Genomic DNA, 19,478 nt, shown 5'->3' on the forward strand with positions numbered 1-19,478 from the left:
ATAGTTGTATGGGCTTTAATTTAAATCATTTTTTTATCTTGATTTTCTTTTCTGCGTGATAAAGAGTTGGGGTCAGTTGATTCTTAAGATACTTAAAAATATATATGTATATTTATTTCCCTTTCTACCAACTGTCTTTCAATAATGAGCTACACTAGGCTTGCTTCCTCTTTTGAATGTATTATTTCATCCTCAGTATCCTGTGTGCACATATATTATACAAATGAATAATATATATATATATATATATATATATATATATATATATATATATATATATATATATATATATATATATATATATATATATATCATGGACTCATTTGGACATTTGAATACATAATATATATATATATATATATATATATATATATATACATATATATATATATATATATATTATGTATTCAAATGTCCAAATGAGTCCATGATAACCCCCCCCAAAAAAAAAAGAGTTAAAAACCTATGGTGTAAGATCATGCTGCTAGCATACATAAAATTGTCAGTAGTTTCACATCCCATAACACTCAGAAGCGTTCTTTCTGGAGAACCACACTAAATAAAACAATAGGAATCAGGAATGTTGACACATACATATAATCCCTCTTAGTGTGGAATTTGAGATTGATGGATTTCTTGAGTTTGAAAGCAATGACATGGAACTAAAGCTGATCAGGTATCCTCAGTAAAACTAAGGATTCACTAATATTGTTGAAGGATTAAAACAATCATACAGAGTTCCTGCCCTTTACATCTGTGTCTGTGTGTGTATGTGCATATATAACATATTTATTATATATATATTTGTAAATATATTAATTATATGATTACAATTATACATGATAATTATATAATTATATTTGTTATAATATATAATTTATATATGCACACATATTCAATCTGATATATATTTAACAATGGAAACTTTACATAAAATAATTTAATAAAATTCTTGGCTTCTAGCAATCTGTTTTATTTAGTAAAGTCAAGGCATGTTGCCAGTTGTAGGATTTCCTATTTTTATTTTTAAAAATAGGAACTCTCAACTACATCGGGGTACGAGGCTTAGGTTCCCCAGGGTGGACAAATGTGATTCTCATTTGTAGCAAGGACACAACTGTCAGATAGCCAAGTGAAACACTTTAACAGGCTAGTCTCATTTGAATTTAATTTAAATTTAATTAATGTGGCTTCAGCATTAGTCATTCAAAAAAATTTGGAAGGTTTAACACGGATGTAAAATGCTTCCTCTAATTTACCTGTGTTAATTCTGAAATCTGTTTCAAAAGCTTCATTTAACATCCATTGACTGAATGCAAATTAAATACTCACCAGGGCCCTCTAATATAAAATGATACTTGGCAAAAAGCTGTGAATGGTGGAAGGAAAGGGAAAGGCTAGGTTAAGTTAGATGAGGAAAAACAAATCATGTCCATATTCATAGTGATTCTACTGTCTACATACTGATTCCACTGTTTTGGGCTGCCTTTTCATCCTATCACTTGAGGAGTTCTATGCTACCTTTGTATTTCATGGAATAATGATGAGATATATGGTAGTAAGAACAGAGATAATTGTGGATTTTTAATTGCTTAGAAACAGACTTCTAAGGGCCATATATTGATTTAGAAAACCTCAAATTAACATTCTCTGTTTTTTTAAAATTTATTTAAATTATATTTATATTTAAATTATAAACATTTCCAGATTCCTTTTTTTATTTATTTTCCCCCTCAGACAATTGGGGTTAAGTGACTTGCCCAGGGTCACATAGTTAGACAGTATCTGAGGTGAGATTTGAATTCAGTCCTCCTGACTTAAGGGCCAGTACTCTATCCACTATGCCATCTAGCCGCCCCTCCAAATTCAATTTTAATTTGGTTTCTACAGCAAGTTTTGTTGGCTGTTCTCTTGACCTGCCAACTGAGTTTCCTGGACTTATGAACTAGACCAAAGCTTCTTAAGTTGCGAGTTGTACCCTGTATGGGGCCTTATAACTCAATGTGGGAGTCATGAAATTATGATTTATTATCAGTAAATGTCAATTTGTATACCTATTTTATGTAAATGGGGTCAAGTAAAAATTTCTGGGATAAAAGGGGTCACAAAATAGAGAGAAAACTCTTTCTGAACTAAATGATCATTTAGGTCCCACCAATTCAATCCAGAGTCTGTGAACTGAATTTTAATAATTTATTAATTTAATAATAAATAACAGATTTGTACCATTAAAGGAAGTTGTTCTTCTACCTGGTGCATTTCTTGATTCTACATGGACTCTCAACTCATATTCTACCCCTTCATCTTAGTATCTCATACTTCTCCTGAAATCATTTTGTGTGTACTCTGTAGAAAGAATATTGTTATAGGTGGCCCAAGCCCTTGTCCTGCTTCTGAGGCTTGCAAGTGTGATGATGTTTAGCAAGCCATTTAACATCTTCACTTCTCAGTTTTCTTATCTGTAAAATGAATAGGTTCTGTTAAATTACTTCTTTATAACTCAAGATATATTATTCCATGATCCTGTGCTTTATCAAAGTGAATTTACAGTCAGAAGACTTTGTTTCCAATCCTAGACATGCTGAATTCTGCTCTGTTGTCCTGGGCAAGTCACTTCCCTGGGACTGGACAAGGAAATGAAAAAGCACTTTAGTGTTTCCACCAGAAAACCCCAAATGGGCATTGGAAGTGACGGCAACCACTAAGATGACTAAACAACAGCAGATTTCTGATTGGTAGTACAATGCCTGACACACTGCTTGATTTTTAATATTTGTTAAAATGTTTTTTTGTTTAGTTTGGGTTAATTACCTGTCTTCAGAATATGGATTACTTTGCTGACATTCCTCATTTTCAGACCTGTTATATTAGTTTAATAGGAGTTACAGCAAGCGAAAATGGAGAAGTAGCAAGAGTTTGAATTCTAACTTTGTTAAATGATTATTATAAAAATCCCTTTAGTTCTTTTGTGATGTCTTTCTTAGGCCTATACCACCACCTAGTGGCTCTCTTGAGTTACTACTTCAAATCCTTTCCAGGAAATGGAGCATTTTCCCCCTTTTCTTGACTCTTACTCTTTTTATTAAGAAACATTTTCTTTAATGGAAATTCTTTTTTTTTTTTTTTTTTTTTTCCTTTTTCTGAGGTCAGAATAGTGAACATCAGACTACTTTTGTTGTCGTTATTTTTTGAGGGAGTATAGGGTTTTTTGTTTTGTTTTGTAAAAATTACTTGTTACAAGCAAACATAAAGAAAATTATTAAACTACTTTAAATACATTGTTGAAGCAATGAAAAGTTTTTATAAATAAAATAAAATGAAAATAAAAATATTTTTTGTTTTAGTAGCTTTCCAGAAAAGATAAATCTCATAGGAATGTCAGTGGATTAAGATTCTGTCAAACTTCAGTTAGCAGAGCATCATTCAAAGGTCCTTCATGGAAAATACTATTGACCCATCGTTTTCTATAGATTGTCATGTTAAATCCATGAACTCTTGCATAGTGGAATTTGAAATGATCAAAAAAGAATATCCCAGATAATGTTAATTATGTTGCAGTAATGATGGGCTTTTATTGGTTAGTCATCTTCAAAAATTAAATACAGATAAATTTTTTGTTATTATTTTTGAGGGAGAGGAGTGTTCACAGGAATGTGTATAAATGTCATTACTGTAGAATGAACTAATCTGCCTAAGTGACTTTTCTAGCTGATTAAATATTTTATTCTAAGTACCCAGTTAAAAACAATTATCCATTTTTAAGGAAATCTTTCCAAAATTTATTGATTTTTTTTGCCCTATATATTTCAAGAGATGATACACAATATACCCTTTTCTTTCTGAACCAGACTAATCATCTAACGTATCAAATAAACGTTGAACACCATAATTTTCCCGAGTTATAAAACTACATTGGGTGTTTCTCTCAGGAGTAAAGGGTCTCAGGTTATATATTTATGTGTTCTGAGTTCTCTGTTTTTTGTTTTTGTTTTTTTCCTCTTTATCAGCTTCCATTCTTACCACTTTCCATATACCTACCTGTAATTGTTCCCTACCTCCTTTTCTAACTTGCTGCGTCTCATCTCCTCAGAACAGGAAACAAGATACTAAAGTTTAGAATCCCAGAATTAGAAAATTACAGGTTTACCTTGGAGACATTGCAGTTTCGGTTCTAGAATGCTGCAATAAAGTATAATATTTTCTGACTCAATAAAATGAGTCACACCAATTTTTTGGTTTCCCAGTAAATATTAAAGTTATGTTTAATACTATATGGTAGTCTATTAAGCATACAATAGTTTTACATGTTTTTTTGGTTCAAGAACATGCCTTAATTGAAAATATTTTTATTGCTAAAAAAATCCCATCATCTGAGCATTTAGTGTGTCATAATCTTTTTTGCTGGTCTTGCCTGAATATTGATGACTTCTGACTGAAAGATGGTGGTTCTTGAAGTTTGGAGTGGTGATGACAGTTTCTTAAAACAAGACGACAGTTAAATTTGTTGCCATCAGTGAGCTCTTAAGCTTTCTCTGTAACATTTGTTAACATTTTATCCACAGTAGAACTTCTTTCAAAATTGAAGTTAATCTTCTCAACCCAGCCACTGTTTTGTTAACTTTTTATGTAATATTATTCAATATTCTTCTGTCTTAGGGAAGAGGGAATCCCAAGAGACGGATAGAGATGGGGAATGGCCAGTTGGTGGAGCAGTCAGAACACACATATACATTTATCTATTGTTGGCCATTTTATATGAGTGTGGTTTGTGGTACCCCCAAACTATTACAGGAGTTATATCCAAGATCACTGATCACCATAGCAGAGGTAATAACAATGGGAAAATTTGAAATATTGGAGAATTACCAAAATGGGACACGTGACGTTAGAAATATGGCGCTAATAGACTTGCTCAGCATAGGATTACCACTAACTTTGAGTTTGTAAAAAACAAAACAAAAGCTCTTCAATATCTACAAAACACAATAAAACAAGGTTTGTCTGTACAGAACTGGAAGAGATTGTAGAGATTATTTAGTTGAAACCCATCATTACACGGATAAAGAAACTGAGGCTCAGAAAAATTTGTCCAGTGTCATAGCCAAAACCCGGGTCTCCTAGCTCCTCCGTAGTAGAATTAGGTTTACAATATAAATATTTGGGTTCAGCGTGAAAGCCAGAACATTTTTATGAGAAGTTAAGTGCTTGGATTCTGTGCCATATTTTGATTTCCCTGAGTACTTTTTTCTTTATTTCCTGGTTTTCGGCATGTTTCAGAACCATCACCCCTAGCCTGTCCCTCTCCCCCCACCTTCCTACTACTCTGTGTCTCATTTACTGTCTTTTTTTGCTTGTTGGTCATCCTGTCTCTCACTCTCCAGGGTTTACTTGGTTTAATTAACATAATCCATCCTAACATTAGAACAGCCTGGATATTTAAGAACAAAATTAAAGAATTCCACAAGTTAGAGGTGTGATCTTAATTTAGTTCTCTGAAAGCTGCCCACTCCCTTTCTGCTCCACTGTTGCCAACTGTATTGGCCCAGCTTACCCTCCAAGTTAGCAGGAAATTGTTCCCTCTGATCTGTTGGCGTTAATTCTTCCAATAGTCTTTTTGCCTTGGGACTGCTGCTTTGGTTAAAATATTTAGGAGAGAATAAGTCTATGATCACTGTGCAACACACATTGCCTTGGTCACTCTCACGTCTTGTCTCTCTGTTCTCCTTACAATCACATATTCTTTTAAATACCAATATTTGCTGCAAGGGTGCATCTGTGAGGTTTTATTGCATTTGGGTAAGTGGAATACAGTGTTGGGGATTAGAAGGTCATGAGATGCACAAATCTTCAGCAGTAAATGACCATTGCTGTTGCTGTTTCCAACTCCATTCCTCCCAAGGACTCCCTGCCATGTCTGGTAATCTGAGCTTACTCTAGCTTTAAAGTCATTATGTAATTTGTAAGCTTGTCCTCCTTTGGTGCATCGAGATAAGGGTCTCCAGGCCTTTATAAAATTTTTCTTTGACCTCATTAGGGTGGGAGCTTAGGCTCTGATGATGGTGGATATCTCTTTTTCCAGTTTGGTATAAAGTTTTCATATACTATTTTAAAATTTTAAAATAGCAGATTTAGATTATATGATCAAAACAATCTACAGATGCCATTTAGAATAAATTGAACATTCTCATTTTATATGAATTCTTGTTCTGATTCCTGAGGGTGGTTAGCTTTTGTTTCTTTGATAGCCATTTTTTGTTTGACAAAAGAACTGAAATAAGAGTAGATTGTGTATAAATGTGTAACCTAATTGTCCTTTTTGATGCTGTTTAGTCATTTTCAGTCACGTGACTGGATGTCACTCTTTGTGATTCCATTTGGGATTTTCTTGGCAAAAAGAACTAGAGGGGTTTGCCATTTCCTTCTCCAGTTCAGATGAAGAAACTTAGGCAAGCAGGGTCCACACAGCTAATTAGTGCTTAATACCATATTTGAACTTGGGGAAAATGGTTTCCTACCTCTAGGTTTGGCACTTTATCCACTGCAATATCTAACTGCCTATAATTAGCCTAAATTTTAATTTACTTTAATTTTTGCAATTAATTTACTTTAGAATGCTGTTTCTTTTATCCCTTCACTTATTAAAACTTAAAATTCTGAAAAGACTTTTTTGGAAAAGCTAGTATTTTGTCATTTGGCCTTAAACTTGCTCCTGGATTAAACATATTTCTGTGTGTGTGTGTGTGTGTGTGTGTGTGTGTGTGTGTGTGTGTAAAGGCATTTGGCAATCAAACATATTTGACTTCTTTCCAGGATTAGGATACGTTGATTTTTATTTCTAAACTATTTGGAACAGGAATAGGTTTTGCCCACGAATACCTTCAGATGAAGGGATTCCCTGTCCGTTGCCAACTACCAGTTTCAGGATATGTGGTTCCTTGTTTAACTAAGAATCTTTGTTTAAAGGCCAGTAAGTTCTCAGGTTGGTGCTCAAATACTTTGGAAGCAGCTGAGCATGTTTTATGGAAACATTTACTTGTCAGTACCATGTCAGTCAAGGGACAGTAGTAAGGTAGTTAAGCCCAGGCCAGCCAAATTACCAGTGGAAAATTAATTAAAGCTCCTGAGACAAATCAATGGAAGTGATCACTAGAAACAAGTAGTCATTGCTCTTTTTAAATTAATGGTGTATCAGAGTTTCAATTATTGGCCACAGTTTGGCAACCTGCCTTCATGTGGTGATTGAATTTTGTCCCTAAAAAATACCCTGGAGGGGGGAAAAACTAGAAGACATGGTTTTGCGAGGGCTAATGTTGCAGAATTATCCTTGCATATGTTTTGAAAAAAAAAAAAAAAAAGAAAATTTAAATCCCCTGGAGAAACTTAATCAGTTATGAGGGTTTTTTGGAGGAAGGGTTGGGGGATAATATAGTTGTAAAAGTGATGGGGGAAGCTAGACTAGGTGAATGCATGAAGTGGTACAGTTAATTTGGATTTGAGAGCACTCACCTGGACTAGTGGTTACTAGATAACATTGCATCATTACCAATAATTTTAAAAGCATGGTTTCATTAGTATTATATTTCATCTTTGACAAAGATCATAATCCCTCTTGTATCTTATAGTTTCATTAATTGTTGGGGCTCAAAAATAATTGCCTCTTGGGCGCCCTATTGGCAAACAGTAGCCAAGTTTAACTAGGCTGGTTGTCTTGAAAGAGTATCTGTTGCCAGGCCATACATATTTAGCATCTTTGCAGATTGGATGGGATCTGCCAGAACTGCCTTAACATAGTCTTTAAGACATCAAGAGTAGAGCAATAGTGAAAGAGAATGCATCGTGGTGCAGCTTAAATAAAAATCAGAAGACTTCCTGTAAATGATATTAATAAAATAAAGATAAAAGAAGAAGAAATATAAAGACTTTGACTCAAAGTGTTTGCTTAAATCTATAAACAATATCAAAGAATGTCTTAGATCTATGGACTTTTGGTATAAATAAGTGGAAATCTTTTTTAGACTTTTGTTATAATTTTTTGGATGAGACGTAGCAGATACTACTAGAATTCATTTAGTCATATTCAAGTGGCTGTAAATATCAGGAAAATCAGAGTGAAAGAAGCAGCAAGCATTGGATACATTAGTGGAAAAGAAGTTGAAATTGGTATAAGGGAGAGAATAGGGGTGACAACTTAAAAAGTATTTTTTTTTTTTTTTAAGGTAAATGTTAGCCACACCATGATTCATTGTGCTAATTATAGCATTACTTAGTGCTTAAATAGTCCTTTTAAACTTTGAACTACTTAACTGCTTATTTATTACAACACCCTAGTCAGTAGGGTGTTATAACTAAACAACCCTAAAGGCAAGAATATTTTTGGTTGCCTGTCACTTCTCTTGATTTCCGAATTCCACTCCCTCAGTGTTTCTTTATTGTCTGTCCTCTATCCTCAGGTATTTGCAAATCTGATATTTCAGAATCTTGTCAGAAATCACTCTTATTTTAGTTTGCAGAAGTGAGATACCACAAAATTAGAAGTAAGAAAATTTAAGAGAAAAACTCTTAAATATGAATTTTAAAATAAAATTCTTTTTTGGTTATTAACTTAATTTAGTCACTCAGAACAATGCTTTTGAAAAGAAACTTGGAGACTTTTAGCATTTTTAGGAGAAATTTTGTTTTCAAAAATATGAAGATAATATAACAAAGATAAGAAGAATCATATTTGGCGGTATTACTTTTCCTTGAACTCTTACTTTATGTATGTAACTAAAACTAAATTTACATCTAAGTTATTACGGTTGACATTTGAGCAAATTTATGAATATAAAATCTCATTTCATTTGTTTTGTACCACCTACATTTCCCAATGCCCTATCTCTTAACAAACAATTCCTTGTAACAAAGAATTTAAAATTTAAAAAAGGGGAAAAGCTCTTCAAAAACTAGCCAATACATTTTGAATTACATCTATAGTTTACCTCCTATCTTTTATTTGGGACTAAAATTGGTCATAATTTGACACCATTTACTTTCAATTATTTTGTTACTGTTTATATTATTGTAGTCATCGTGTTTATTATTTTCCTGTTTAATCTGCTTGATATCTGCTCATGTAATATTTCTCATACTTCTATGTATTCATCATAATTATCATTTATTATAACACAATAATATTGTTACAATAATGTCCTACAATTGGTTCAGCTATTCTATATTTGAAGGGCACATATTTGTTTTCAATTCTTTGCTACTATGCAAAGAGCTACTATAAATATTTTGGTGTATATTATAATTTTTTTTAGCATTGACCTCCCTGAGACATATGCTTAGTAATGGAATCTTTGGGTCAGAGGGTATAAACATTTTCATCACTTTTCTTTGAATTAATCCAAATTGCTTTCTAAAATCATTGGACTATTTCAGAACACCATAAACAGTTCATTAATATGCACATTTTTCTATAAGTATCTTAGATGCCAAAATACTATTAGTATAGTAATGTATTTTGTTGGTGCAAATCTATTTTATTTTTGTAATCTCGTTCATATCTTTAATTGACTAAGGTCAATTGGCTCACTGCCAAAAGCTATGAAGGTTATCTGATTTAGTGCTCTTCTGATTTTAAAATACTTTGATCTTTAATATGAGGATCATATCCATTTTTAGATTGTATATGATGTAATATGTTGCCTTCTACCTAATTTCTGATAAATTGCTTTCCATCTTCCCAGGATTTTTGTTTGTTTGTATGTTTTTATGGGGTCCACTAGGTAGTTCTTTCCTAGATAATTTCTATTTTCAGATTGACCTTATTCTTAAATTTTAACCTAAAGGAGATTGTTGCTTCAGGCAAGCTGACCAGCTTGGGGAGCAGAAATAATCATAGGAGGTAGACTGGGCCCCTTGTAGAATACATTTGTCTGTTTCCCTTAGTGAAAATATAGCATGTAATAAGTAATTTCTTTAGACATGTGAATTTAAACATATATTCTATCAAACATAAAAGCATGATTGTATTCTTTGACATTAACCTCAAAGTTTAATAATATCATGCCCAACTACCCTATTTTCTTTTATAATTCAATATTGAGTCACCCATAAATGTATATATTTTCTCTAAATTTGTTTTTTACTGTTAGAGTACTAATAAGTTATATAACATCCATTGTGTATGGTAATACTTCCTTTCATTATTAGCTATGTGTCATTTTTAGCTTTAGAGAAATCATCCAATTATTTGGTGACCAAGTCTTCATGATTCTTGTAGATTTCAAATATTTTTTTCAGTCTTCATTTTCCTACAATTTTCTTTGTTTTTCTTTGGTTACCATCCCATCCTCTGTATCATTCTTTTTGCATTTCTTTATCTTTTGATGCACTAGGCCTAGATTTGGGGAGACTTGTGCTATCTGACCTAATCACTTAAATTCCACTGCCTCAATTTCTCCAATTATAAAAAAGGGATAGCAACACTATCTACCTCCTAGGGATATAGTGAAGAACAAATGAAAAAACACATGTAAAATCCTTGGAACAGTCCCTGGCACATAATAGTCACTATATAAATAGTTGTTATATTATTATCATGTTTGTTATTGTTATTATTGTTGACATTTTTTGTTATTAATATTATCACTTTTTTCTACTGTTAACATTTTTAAGGTATACATAATGTAGAATTTTTATTTTTATTTATTCTTTTTCAAGGCATTTGGGGTTTAAGAGACTTGCTCAAGGTCACACAGTTAAGTATTAAGTGTCTGAGGCTGAATTTGAACTCAGGTCCTCCTGACTTCAGGGCTGATGCTCTCTCCATACACCATCTAGCTGTCCCTATGTTTTATTTTTGAACCACCTTCCACCTCTAGCACGTACACATCTTGTTGCCTAATAACAGTCAAAATGGTGCTGGAGATTTTTTCAACAGTTTAGTTTGTTTCTCAGGTCAGAGCCAACAACCCATCATCTGCTAAGCAGAATTTAGATTATTTTGCATTATCTTCCATTACTTTACTTTGAAGCTTTTCTTTTCTCTTTATTCACACAACCTTTTGAGATGAACCTGTAACTTATTCTGGATGTTTTAATAATTTATTTTATGGAAAAATTTAATGCCATCTCTAAACCAGGAGGTTCACTCACTGTAAATAATATTTTCTAAATAACTTATTAAAATATTCAATAAAACTGGTTCCAACTCTGAACTTTTAAAGATCCCAATGTTTACTTTTCTGTATTTGCAGAAAGATTTGTTGTACCTACCATTTTCTTCCTATTTCTAAACCAGGTCTCTATTCATGAATTCCACATTTACCCCCAACCTCATGATGCAACAATTTAAAAATAAACCCTTTGTCAAAGACTTTTTAAAGGCATTAAATGAATTTATATGTACTGTTCTCTCTTGTTCACACTCTTATTTACCTCTCAAAGGTAAATAATAGATATCAACCCTATATTACTTTCTCCCTAGTTTTCTTCTTGAAAGGTTATATTTGCCTAAGTATTTAGTGATTTTACCTATCATTATGCCTTTGCAGACATGAAGTACAACTTTTTGTTGACCGGAATGTCCTCCTATATGGATTGGGATTCACATTATCAGTAGTCCATTGCCTGGCTCATTAGCTGTTTATAATGACAGGTTACACGTTTTGGCCAACAGTTTTACAATTTCACCCTTGAGTTCCTTTAAGCATTTGGTTGGATGTCATCCAGTCTTAATGATTTATTTACATCTACCTTGTCAATTAGGACTTACTATTTTGAGCATTTATCACTGCTTATTCTAATAACTCTGATCTACATATTGCAAAAACAATTTGAAAATGAGAAAGTCTCCTGAGATTCAGTGTTGGGATCAGTCTTATTGAGTATTTTTATAAATTAATTAGAAACAGAAGACATTCTATGATGTCTTCTTCAATAATCTACGAATTTAGCATTTCATTCCATATCTCTGCCATTTCTTTTCTTGAATGTATAATTTGCACCTTGATCATCAAGGGGTCCTGCAGAATAGTAGCTTCCTTTCTTTCTAGGTTTTGTTCATAACTTTTTAATTATTACTTTGGGTGAGTGTCTATATAAGTGTTTTGCTCGAATTCTTATGTTTATGAATGATAATCTTTTTATATTTTACATAGTAAGTAGTGCTATTATCTATCAATATCATTTTTAAACACCAAAGACAGCTGTTGAGCCATTGCCTGAAATATTCTGTTGGTCTCTAGGCAGAAGGAACTTGTTTATAGAGAAGATTCCATTAGTATTTGCCCTCTGAATCTCATTTCTTGGACTTGTTTTTATTTTTACTTGGCAATGGTTCCTTTAGAGTAAAAGACAACACAAAATCATATTACAGCCAAGACTAACAGTATGAGTGTTTTTTAACATTTTAATTTTTTTAGGAAAAAAAGAATAAAAATCCTTTTTTTTCTTTATAATATTTGTATTGAAAATGTAAACATAATGCTTTTACCATCAAAGACATTGGATATCAATTATTACTTTGATGATGTGAGATCTACTATTTGGACAAAGCTATCATGTCTTACCTTGAAACAATTTTTCTCCATACAAAACATCCCAAATACTTTCAAGAGAAAGCAGTCGAATTTTATGCAAGCAAAAACTACAGATCTTGAAAAATCCAAATAACAGCTAAGATGGTAAAAAATTATGAGTCCACATAATAAGGATCCATTAAAAGAATTCAGAATATAGAGCCTGAAGAAGAAAAGACTTAGAGGGACTATGATAGCTCTTTTCAAGAATTTGAAGAATTGTTATATGGAAAAATTATTGGACATATGTTCTGATAACACAGGGTAAAACCACAAGCAGTAGCTAAGAATGGCAAATGGGGAGATTTCGTTTTGATGTCAGGGCTAATAACATTCAAAAATATCTAAAAGTGGAGTGAGTTGCCTTAAGAAATGGTGGGCTCTCTCTTGGAAAATCTTTAAGCAGTGACTTCTTCATCTTTTGTAATTCTTATCTATATTTTCCCATAAGTAATTTATAATTTTAATTAAAATTCTTGACTTTTCCCCTTCAATTGCATCCTGTTATTATTTTTTTCTATTTCTGTAAAGTAATTCTATGATAGTTTTATTAATATAACACTAAATAAGCAAATTAATTTAGGCAGTAATATCATTTTTATTATATTGATCTAGCCTTATCTAATCTGTAGAAGTTCTGTCAAACACGCTAAGGATCTTTTTATTTTTTATTTTGGTCTTTTAATGTTTCACAGATACTAGAATAACACTTAAGCTATCTATTTACTTAACTCTTATTCTTACCACAGAACCAAACCACCTCCTTATTCAATTATTCATTTTTCATTCATTCAGCATTTATCAAGTTCTTTTTATATTCTTTTATGTGCTAGGTTTTAGCAAAAGACAAAGACAAAAATAAAAATATAAATAAAAACACACCAGTTTCTCCATACAAAGGACTTATTGATAAATACAGTATTTGTACAAGTAAGTAAATATAAGGAAATTTGAGAAGTAAGAAAATACTAACACTGAGTGGATCCAAAAAGACCTCCAAGAGAAGATGACATCTCAGTTGACCATGGAAGATAGCTAGTGATTCCAAGAGATGTTGAAAAAAGAGGAAGGATATAGCCTGTATAGAATATTACAAGTGAAAAATAAATTAGTAAGTTCAAGAAAAAATAAGTAGACCTCTTTGGCTAGACTATTTAAGGACATGAGAGAAAAATAATGGAAACTAAGTCAGACATTCCTCCTTTTATGTTTTTTTTTGACAGTTTTGCTCCCACTCCCCCAAAAGGTCCTTCCTAGGATAGGATATTGTTAATATAATGGTCTTAATGCATTATCTAACTAATTCTCTTGACTCATCATTCTTGTATATCAAAGACTCATTTCAGGGCCACAGTTAGTAACTGGTTGCTAAGCTCTTGGATAATATTCCCATTCTGTTCTCAGAATGGACTCCTAAAAAAAAAATTAAAAAAAAAAAATGGACTCCTCATATAGTCAAATTAAAAGTGTTGAAGCTTAAATTATTATAATTATTATAATTTGTAATAAACATATATAATATATAATAATATATTAATATACATAATATATAATCAATATAATTGTATATCAAGATATGATAATAAATCTATATAACAAAATTTAATATATATTAAATTATTTTGAACTATTAAGAACTAGATGTCTGTAGATATTCTACAGTCATTTATGCTCAATATGTTCAAAACTATAGCCATCATCTTTCTCTGCAAATCCTTACCCCCTTCCAGTGAGGCAACAAACATTTATTTTCCTATATATTATGTAATTATGTGTAATATATATAATCATACATTATATATAATATATACTAATATATAATATAATATGTATTATATGTTATAGACATTATATATAAGTATATTATAATATCTAATACACATTATGTATCATGTTTATATATATATATATATATATGAATGATTATATTATTATATATTATTACTCCTATATACTGGGTACAGTATTAAAGCACTGGGATACATGCATAAAAAACTCAATCTTTGCCCTCAGGTTGCTTAATATCTAAACTAAATGTTCCTATTATTAGAACACTACCTTTATTTCAGGGCCCCCAGGTTCATGATAGGGATTTTCCCTTGATTCCTCTCTATCTCTTATTACTTCCAAATTCTGATATGGCCTGTTTTCTCTTTTGCATCATCTCTAGCATATAACCCCTTCTTTTCTCTGATATTTCACTCTGGTACAAATCCCAATCTTCTCACACCTGCTTCCTAACCTCCCTCTGCCATCCTTCCAACATGATCCATTGACTAACCTCTTTGTGCCCCATCTCTTAGCTCTTGAAATTTCCACTGGCTGAGCTCCGTGCATGGAAAACTCTCTCCTCATCTCTTCTTCCTCTTATCTTCCCAACTACAGTCCTACCTTCTACAAGGAGTCTTTCCCAATCCCCTGTTAATTATAGAATCTTCTGTCTTTTGATTACTTTAAATTTAGCCCATATTTATCTTGTTTGTACATCATTATTTGCATTTTATTTTCCCTATTGATTGGGAGCTCCTTGAAAACGAACAAGGACTGACTTGTGTTTAGCATTTGGCACAGTGAATGGCACTTAGTAAGTGCTTAATGAAGACTGTATGGTTCGTATAAGATTTATTCACTCCACCTTCCTCCAAAGTGTTTTTGGTTAGTCATCCCTGCTTTATTTTGGAGAATTGTTTTTCTAGAAATGCAGACATTTTAGGGAGTACAAATGACAACCCTATAAAAAATTAAAATGAAACAAAATAAAAACAAAATAAAACAAAAACCCAGGTCTTTTTGTTTTTGTGGCTAGACTTCTTGTTTTTAGTGGTCTTTTTCCATCAATTGACAAGAAGTTAATAAATAATTACTGTATGTCATGAACTGGGCTAAATGCTGGGGACACAAAGAAACCAAAAATCATTCCCTACCCTTAAAGAGTTTGCATTCTAATGGAATAGAAAACTTAAATAGGTCTATATAAAATCTATACTGAATTAATAGAAGGTAGTCTTAGAGGAGGAGTATGAGACTAGAAATATTCTGTAAAATATGGCATTTGAGGTGAGTCATAGAAGAATCCAGGTCGTCTATGAAGCAGACGTGAGGAGGGAGAGCACTGCAAGATTTTAATAAAGGGGAGCTGCTAATTTAAGGGCACAGACACTAGAGATAGAATGTCATGGTCAAAATCTGCAATATGGCTGAATTCTAGAGTGCATGGAGGTTGGAATAAAATGTCCAAAGATTGAAAATAGCAGGAAAGATCTAGGTTATGAAGTGCTTTAAATGCTGGACAAAAGACTATTTGGTCCTAGAAGTGATAAGGGACAACTAGTGTTTAATGAACAGAGAGTGGACACGGTCAGACCTGTGTTTTAGGAAAATTATTTTGAAAGTTGAATGGAAGATAGAAAAGAATAGAAAGGTACTTGAGTAAGAAGACCATTACAATAATACAGAATAAAGATGATGGATTTGGGTGACAGTTCTGTGAATGGGGAGGAGCGATAGTATATAAGAGATGTTGTGATGGTAGAAATGGCAAGATTTGTCAAGCGATTGGAGGGATATATGGAGGTAAGAATAAGAAGTAAAATTGAAAGTTGCAAATCTAGGAGAACAAGCAGGTAGACAGTTGTTGCAGTGGGCTGAATGCTGGACCTGGAGTCAGAAAAATCTTATTTCAAATTTCACTTCAGACACTTGCTAGCTATGTGACCTTTGTCAAGTCACTTAACTTTTTTCTTTGTCTTAGGTTTTGCATCTGAAAAATGGAGATGTTAATAAGAGCACTTTTTTCTAAGAGTTGTTATAAGAATAAAATAAAATAATATTTGTAAAATACTTAGCAAATCTTAAGCAGGACATAAATGCTAGTTCTGGTTGGTAATGTAACTTCCAGTTAGAAAGTCCTATAGGGAGTTGGCTGAGTTTTTTGTTGTTGTTATTATTTACTGTAATAATGAAAGTCATCTTATATCCCTCATATTTTTATTTTATATTTACTTGGAATTATCTTACTGAGACATAGCAAATCATATGAACTGAATTTTATTATTATTTTCATATTACTTATGGGTTTGTCTGTTAAAAAAAAAACAACTAGAAGCAAATGTTAGAGTCTTGGTCTCTAGTATAATAATAATAATAAGAAACAATCCTATGTACAAACATTTTTTTATTTTCTTCAGATATCTTCAAACACATCACATCCAGAGGCTCCTGCCCCTGCCAAACAGTGTGAAGAATCAGCCTTGTTTCAATTTGCAGAGGTATGGTAATTTTTCTTCAGCATTTTGGTTGGTATGTGTGACCGTGTGTATTTTATGAACAAAGTCGTGTAAGTCTTTTATGACCATGTAATCACTTGGGAAGCACCTAAGTATTGAAATTAATGAGTATGAAATAGTCACTTTGTCATCAAATCATATAATAGCGTTCTGTGGAGAAACAAAGTGAAACACCTTTTAGTCTCAGGAAACCTTGAGATGGGGATTAATAATGGACATTGAACTCTAGGTGTAGTGTTCTAATATCTGTGATATATCACAATTCCCTGTCTGGAGCTTCTAGTTTCTGTTGGTGTGAATAGAACTAATCAGGAGTTTTTCATTTTTATAGTAACTAATACTCTCCAAATAGCTTAAGCATTAGTAACTCATTTATTTTAACGGTAGCATGATTTATCAGGATAGCCAAAGGATCCCAGTTGGTTGGTTTTCTCATAATGATGGCATTAGATGGTGTGATACATGAATTGTATTTTTATGGTTATACAGCCACAAATCTGATCTGTTAAAGTACTCAGCTATCCTTTTAGGGATCAGAGCTAGTATTTTTCTTGCTCTTGAGGTTTCACACATTTTCTCTGGCTATCTCCTATCTCTTTCCTGATCTCCTCGTCCTATGTATCCTGTCTTCCTTCAAGTCCCAGCTAAATATTCTTCTTCCTCTCTTTTTTATTGCCTGTTTATCCTGTATATGTCTTTTAGTATGCATTTTTGATTTGTTGTGTCGCTCATTCAATTGTGAACTTCTTGAGGACAGGGACTGTTATTTGACTTTGTTTATGCCACAGTGCTTAGCACAGTGCCTGGCATATAACAAGCCCTGTGAATGCTTATTGACTTAACCCTAGAGTAATTTAGATAGGATCACGTGGGAACCTAGATATCCTTGCTCTAGAGAGAGGGGGGGGGGGAAAAAGAAAAAAAAACTAAAATATTCATTAAAAAGGACTCAGAGACATTGATGATGAAAATCCAAAATCTTAGATCCACAGAGACCCCAGCTTTAGTTATGTACTCATTACTAAATACATATATGAAAGATATTATCCAAGTATGATGGAATTCATGTTTTATATATTTCTTTTATTTGTTGTTGTATTTGTTGTTAAACGTAAAGAAGAGGATGATTACATCTACTCAGTAAACATTAGTAAGCAACTACTCTATACAACATACTGTGTGATACAAAGTACTTAACCTCTTTGGGACATAGTTTCCACATTTGTAAAAGGAGAGGGCTGGAATAGATAACCTGTAAGAGCCCTTGGAGTCCTAAATTTTAATCCATTTTCCATTGAATTAAAAATTAATTTTCTCTCATGTTCACTATTGAGGAGAGAGACAGAGACAAAGACACGGGAAAGGAGAGAAACAGGGAGGGAAGGAGGGAGGGAGAGGGGGGGGAACATGGGGAGAGAGAGAGAAAGAGAGACAGACAGACAAACAGACATAGACACAGAAAGAAAGAGACAGAGACAGAGAGAGAGGAAATAGAGGAAACAGACAGAGAGAGGAAATAGAAAGAGAGAGAGAGGAGAGAGAGAGAGAGAAAGAGAAAAGAAAGAATAAATCCCTGTAACAGATATGCATAACCAAGCAAAACAAATCTCTGCACTGGCCATGTCCAAAAAGTATGTGTCTCATTTTTCACCCTGAGTCTATCATTTCTCTGTCAGGAGGTATAAGTAGCATGCTTCATCATTTCTCCAGCTCTAAATCTATGATCCTATGAAGAAATCTGCAGCCTGGTCAGCTACGGAATAATGCAATATAAGATAGCGATGTAGTGAAATAGAGCTTAGCTAGGTGTCTCCTAGACACCAGGTCTAGAGTTAGGAAGGCTTGGATTCAGCTCTAACCTTAGAAACTTGCTGTGTGTCACTTTATCTCCCTCTGTATTGGAGAAAACTAGGTGACTTAATGGATGCATTGCTGGGTCTGGAAAATCTGGGTTCAAATCCCAACAGAGATACTCTAGAAGTGTGATCCTGAAAAAGTCACTTAACCTCTCTTTGTCTTAATCTACTGGAGAAGGACACAGCAAGTCACTTCAGTGCATTTGCCAAAAAAGTGGGGTGGTAAAGAGTCAGACATGACTGAACAATTTAGCAAAATAAGAGAAATGCTATAGAGAAGTATTATAAAAGGTGCCATTATGGTTCAGAAGAAGAAGAAAACAGACAGTTGGAAAGGCTTCTTCATTCGTGGAGGTGGAATTTGAGCTAGTCCTTGGCAGAGAGGCTGCTTCAGTTGTTCAGCCATGAGATAATGAGGGCAGTGGAGTTAGGAAAAAGGGGAAAGCTGTCAAGTGAGAGACATGGCTGTCTCACCGTTGGGAATTTGACCTATTAAACAACCAATTCTGACAGATCTATGTAGTTAAGTGTGTCTTTATTAGTTTTTCATCCCAAATTGATGGAGATTGGGAGGGGAAAATATACATTTTTTTAATGTTTGGAGGAAAAAATAATCAATGAAGTTTGCTGATTATTATCAACATCCATTTGGTTAAGGAAATAACAACAATTCTGCATTGTGCCTTTGTGGCAGCAAAAATTTTAGTGCCCTATACTAGGAATGAACCAAAGTGATCTATTGCTCACATTCAGATCAAATTCTTCAGAAA

General features: G+C 32.9%; 1 protein-coding gene across 15 annotated transcripts in view; it reads left to right on the forward strand.

Annotated features, from left to right (window-relative positions):
- Positions 1 to 19,478, forward strand: part of BBX (BBX high mobility group box domain containing) — a 349,253-nt gene that overhangs the window by 248,651 nt on the left and 81,124 nt on the right. For all 15 annotated transcript variants that reach the window (XM_074301097.1, XM_074301111.1, XM_074301112.1 and 12 more), the window contains one exon: positions 16,754 to 16,834. In XM_074301097.1, coding sequence (XP_074157198.1) covers positions 16,754 to 16,834 — 81 coding nt within the window. The remainder of the gene's footprint in view (positions 1 to 16,753; positions 16,835 to 19,478) is intronic.

The sequence above is a fragment of the Sminthopsis crassicaudata genome, chromosome 3, assembly GCF_048593235.1.
Source record: "Sminthopsis crassicaudata isolate SCR6 chromosome 3, ASM4859323v1, whole genome shotgun sequence".
Classification (NCBI taxonomy): domain Eukaryota; kingdom Metazoa; phylum Chordata; class Mammalia; order Dasyuromorphia; family Dasyuridae; genus Sminthopsis; species Sminthopsis crassicaudata.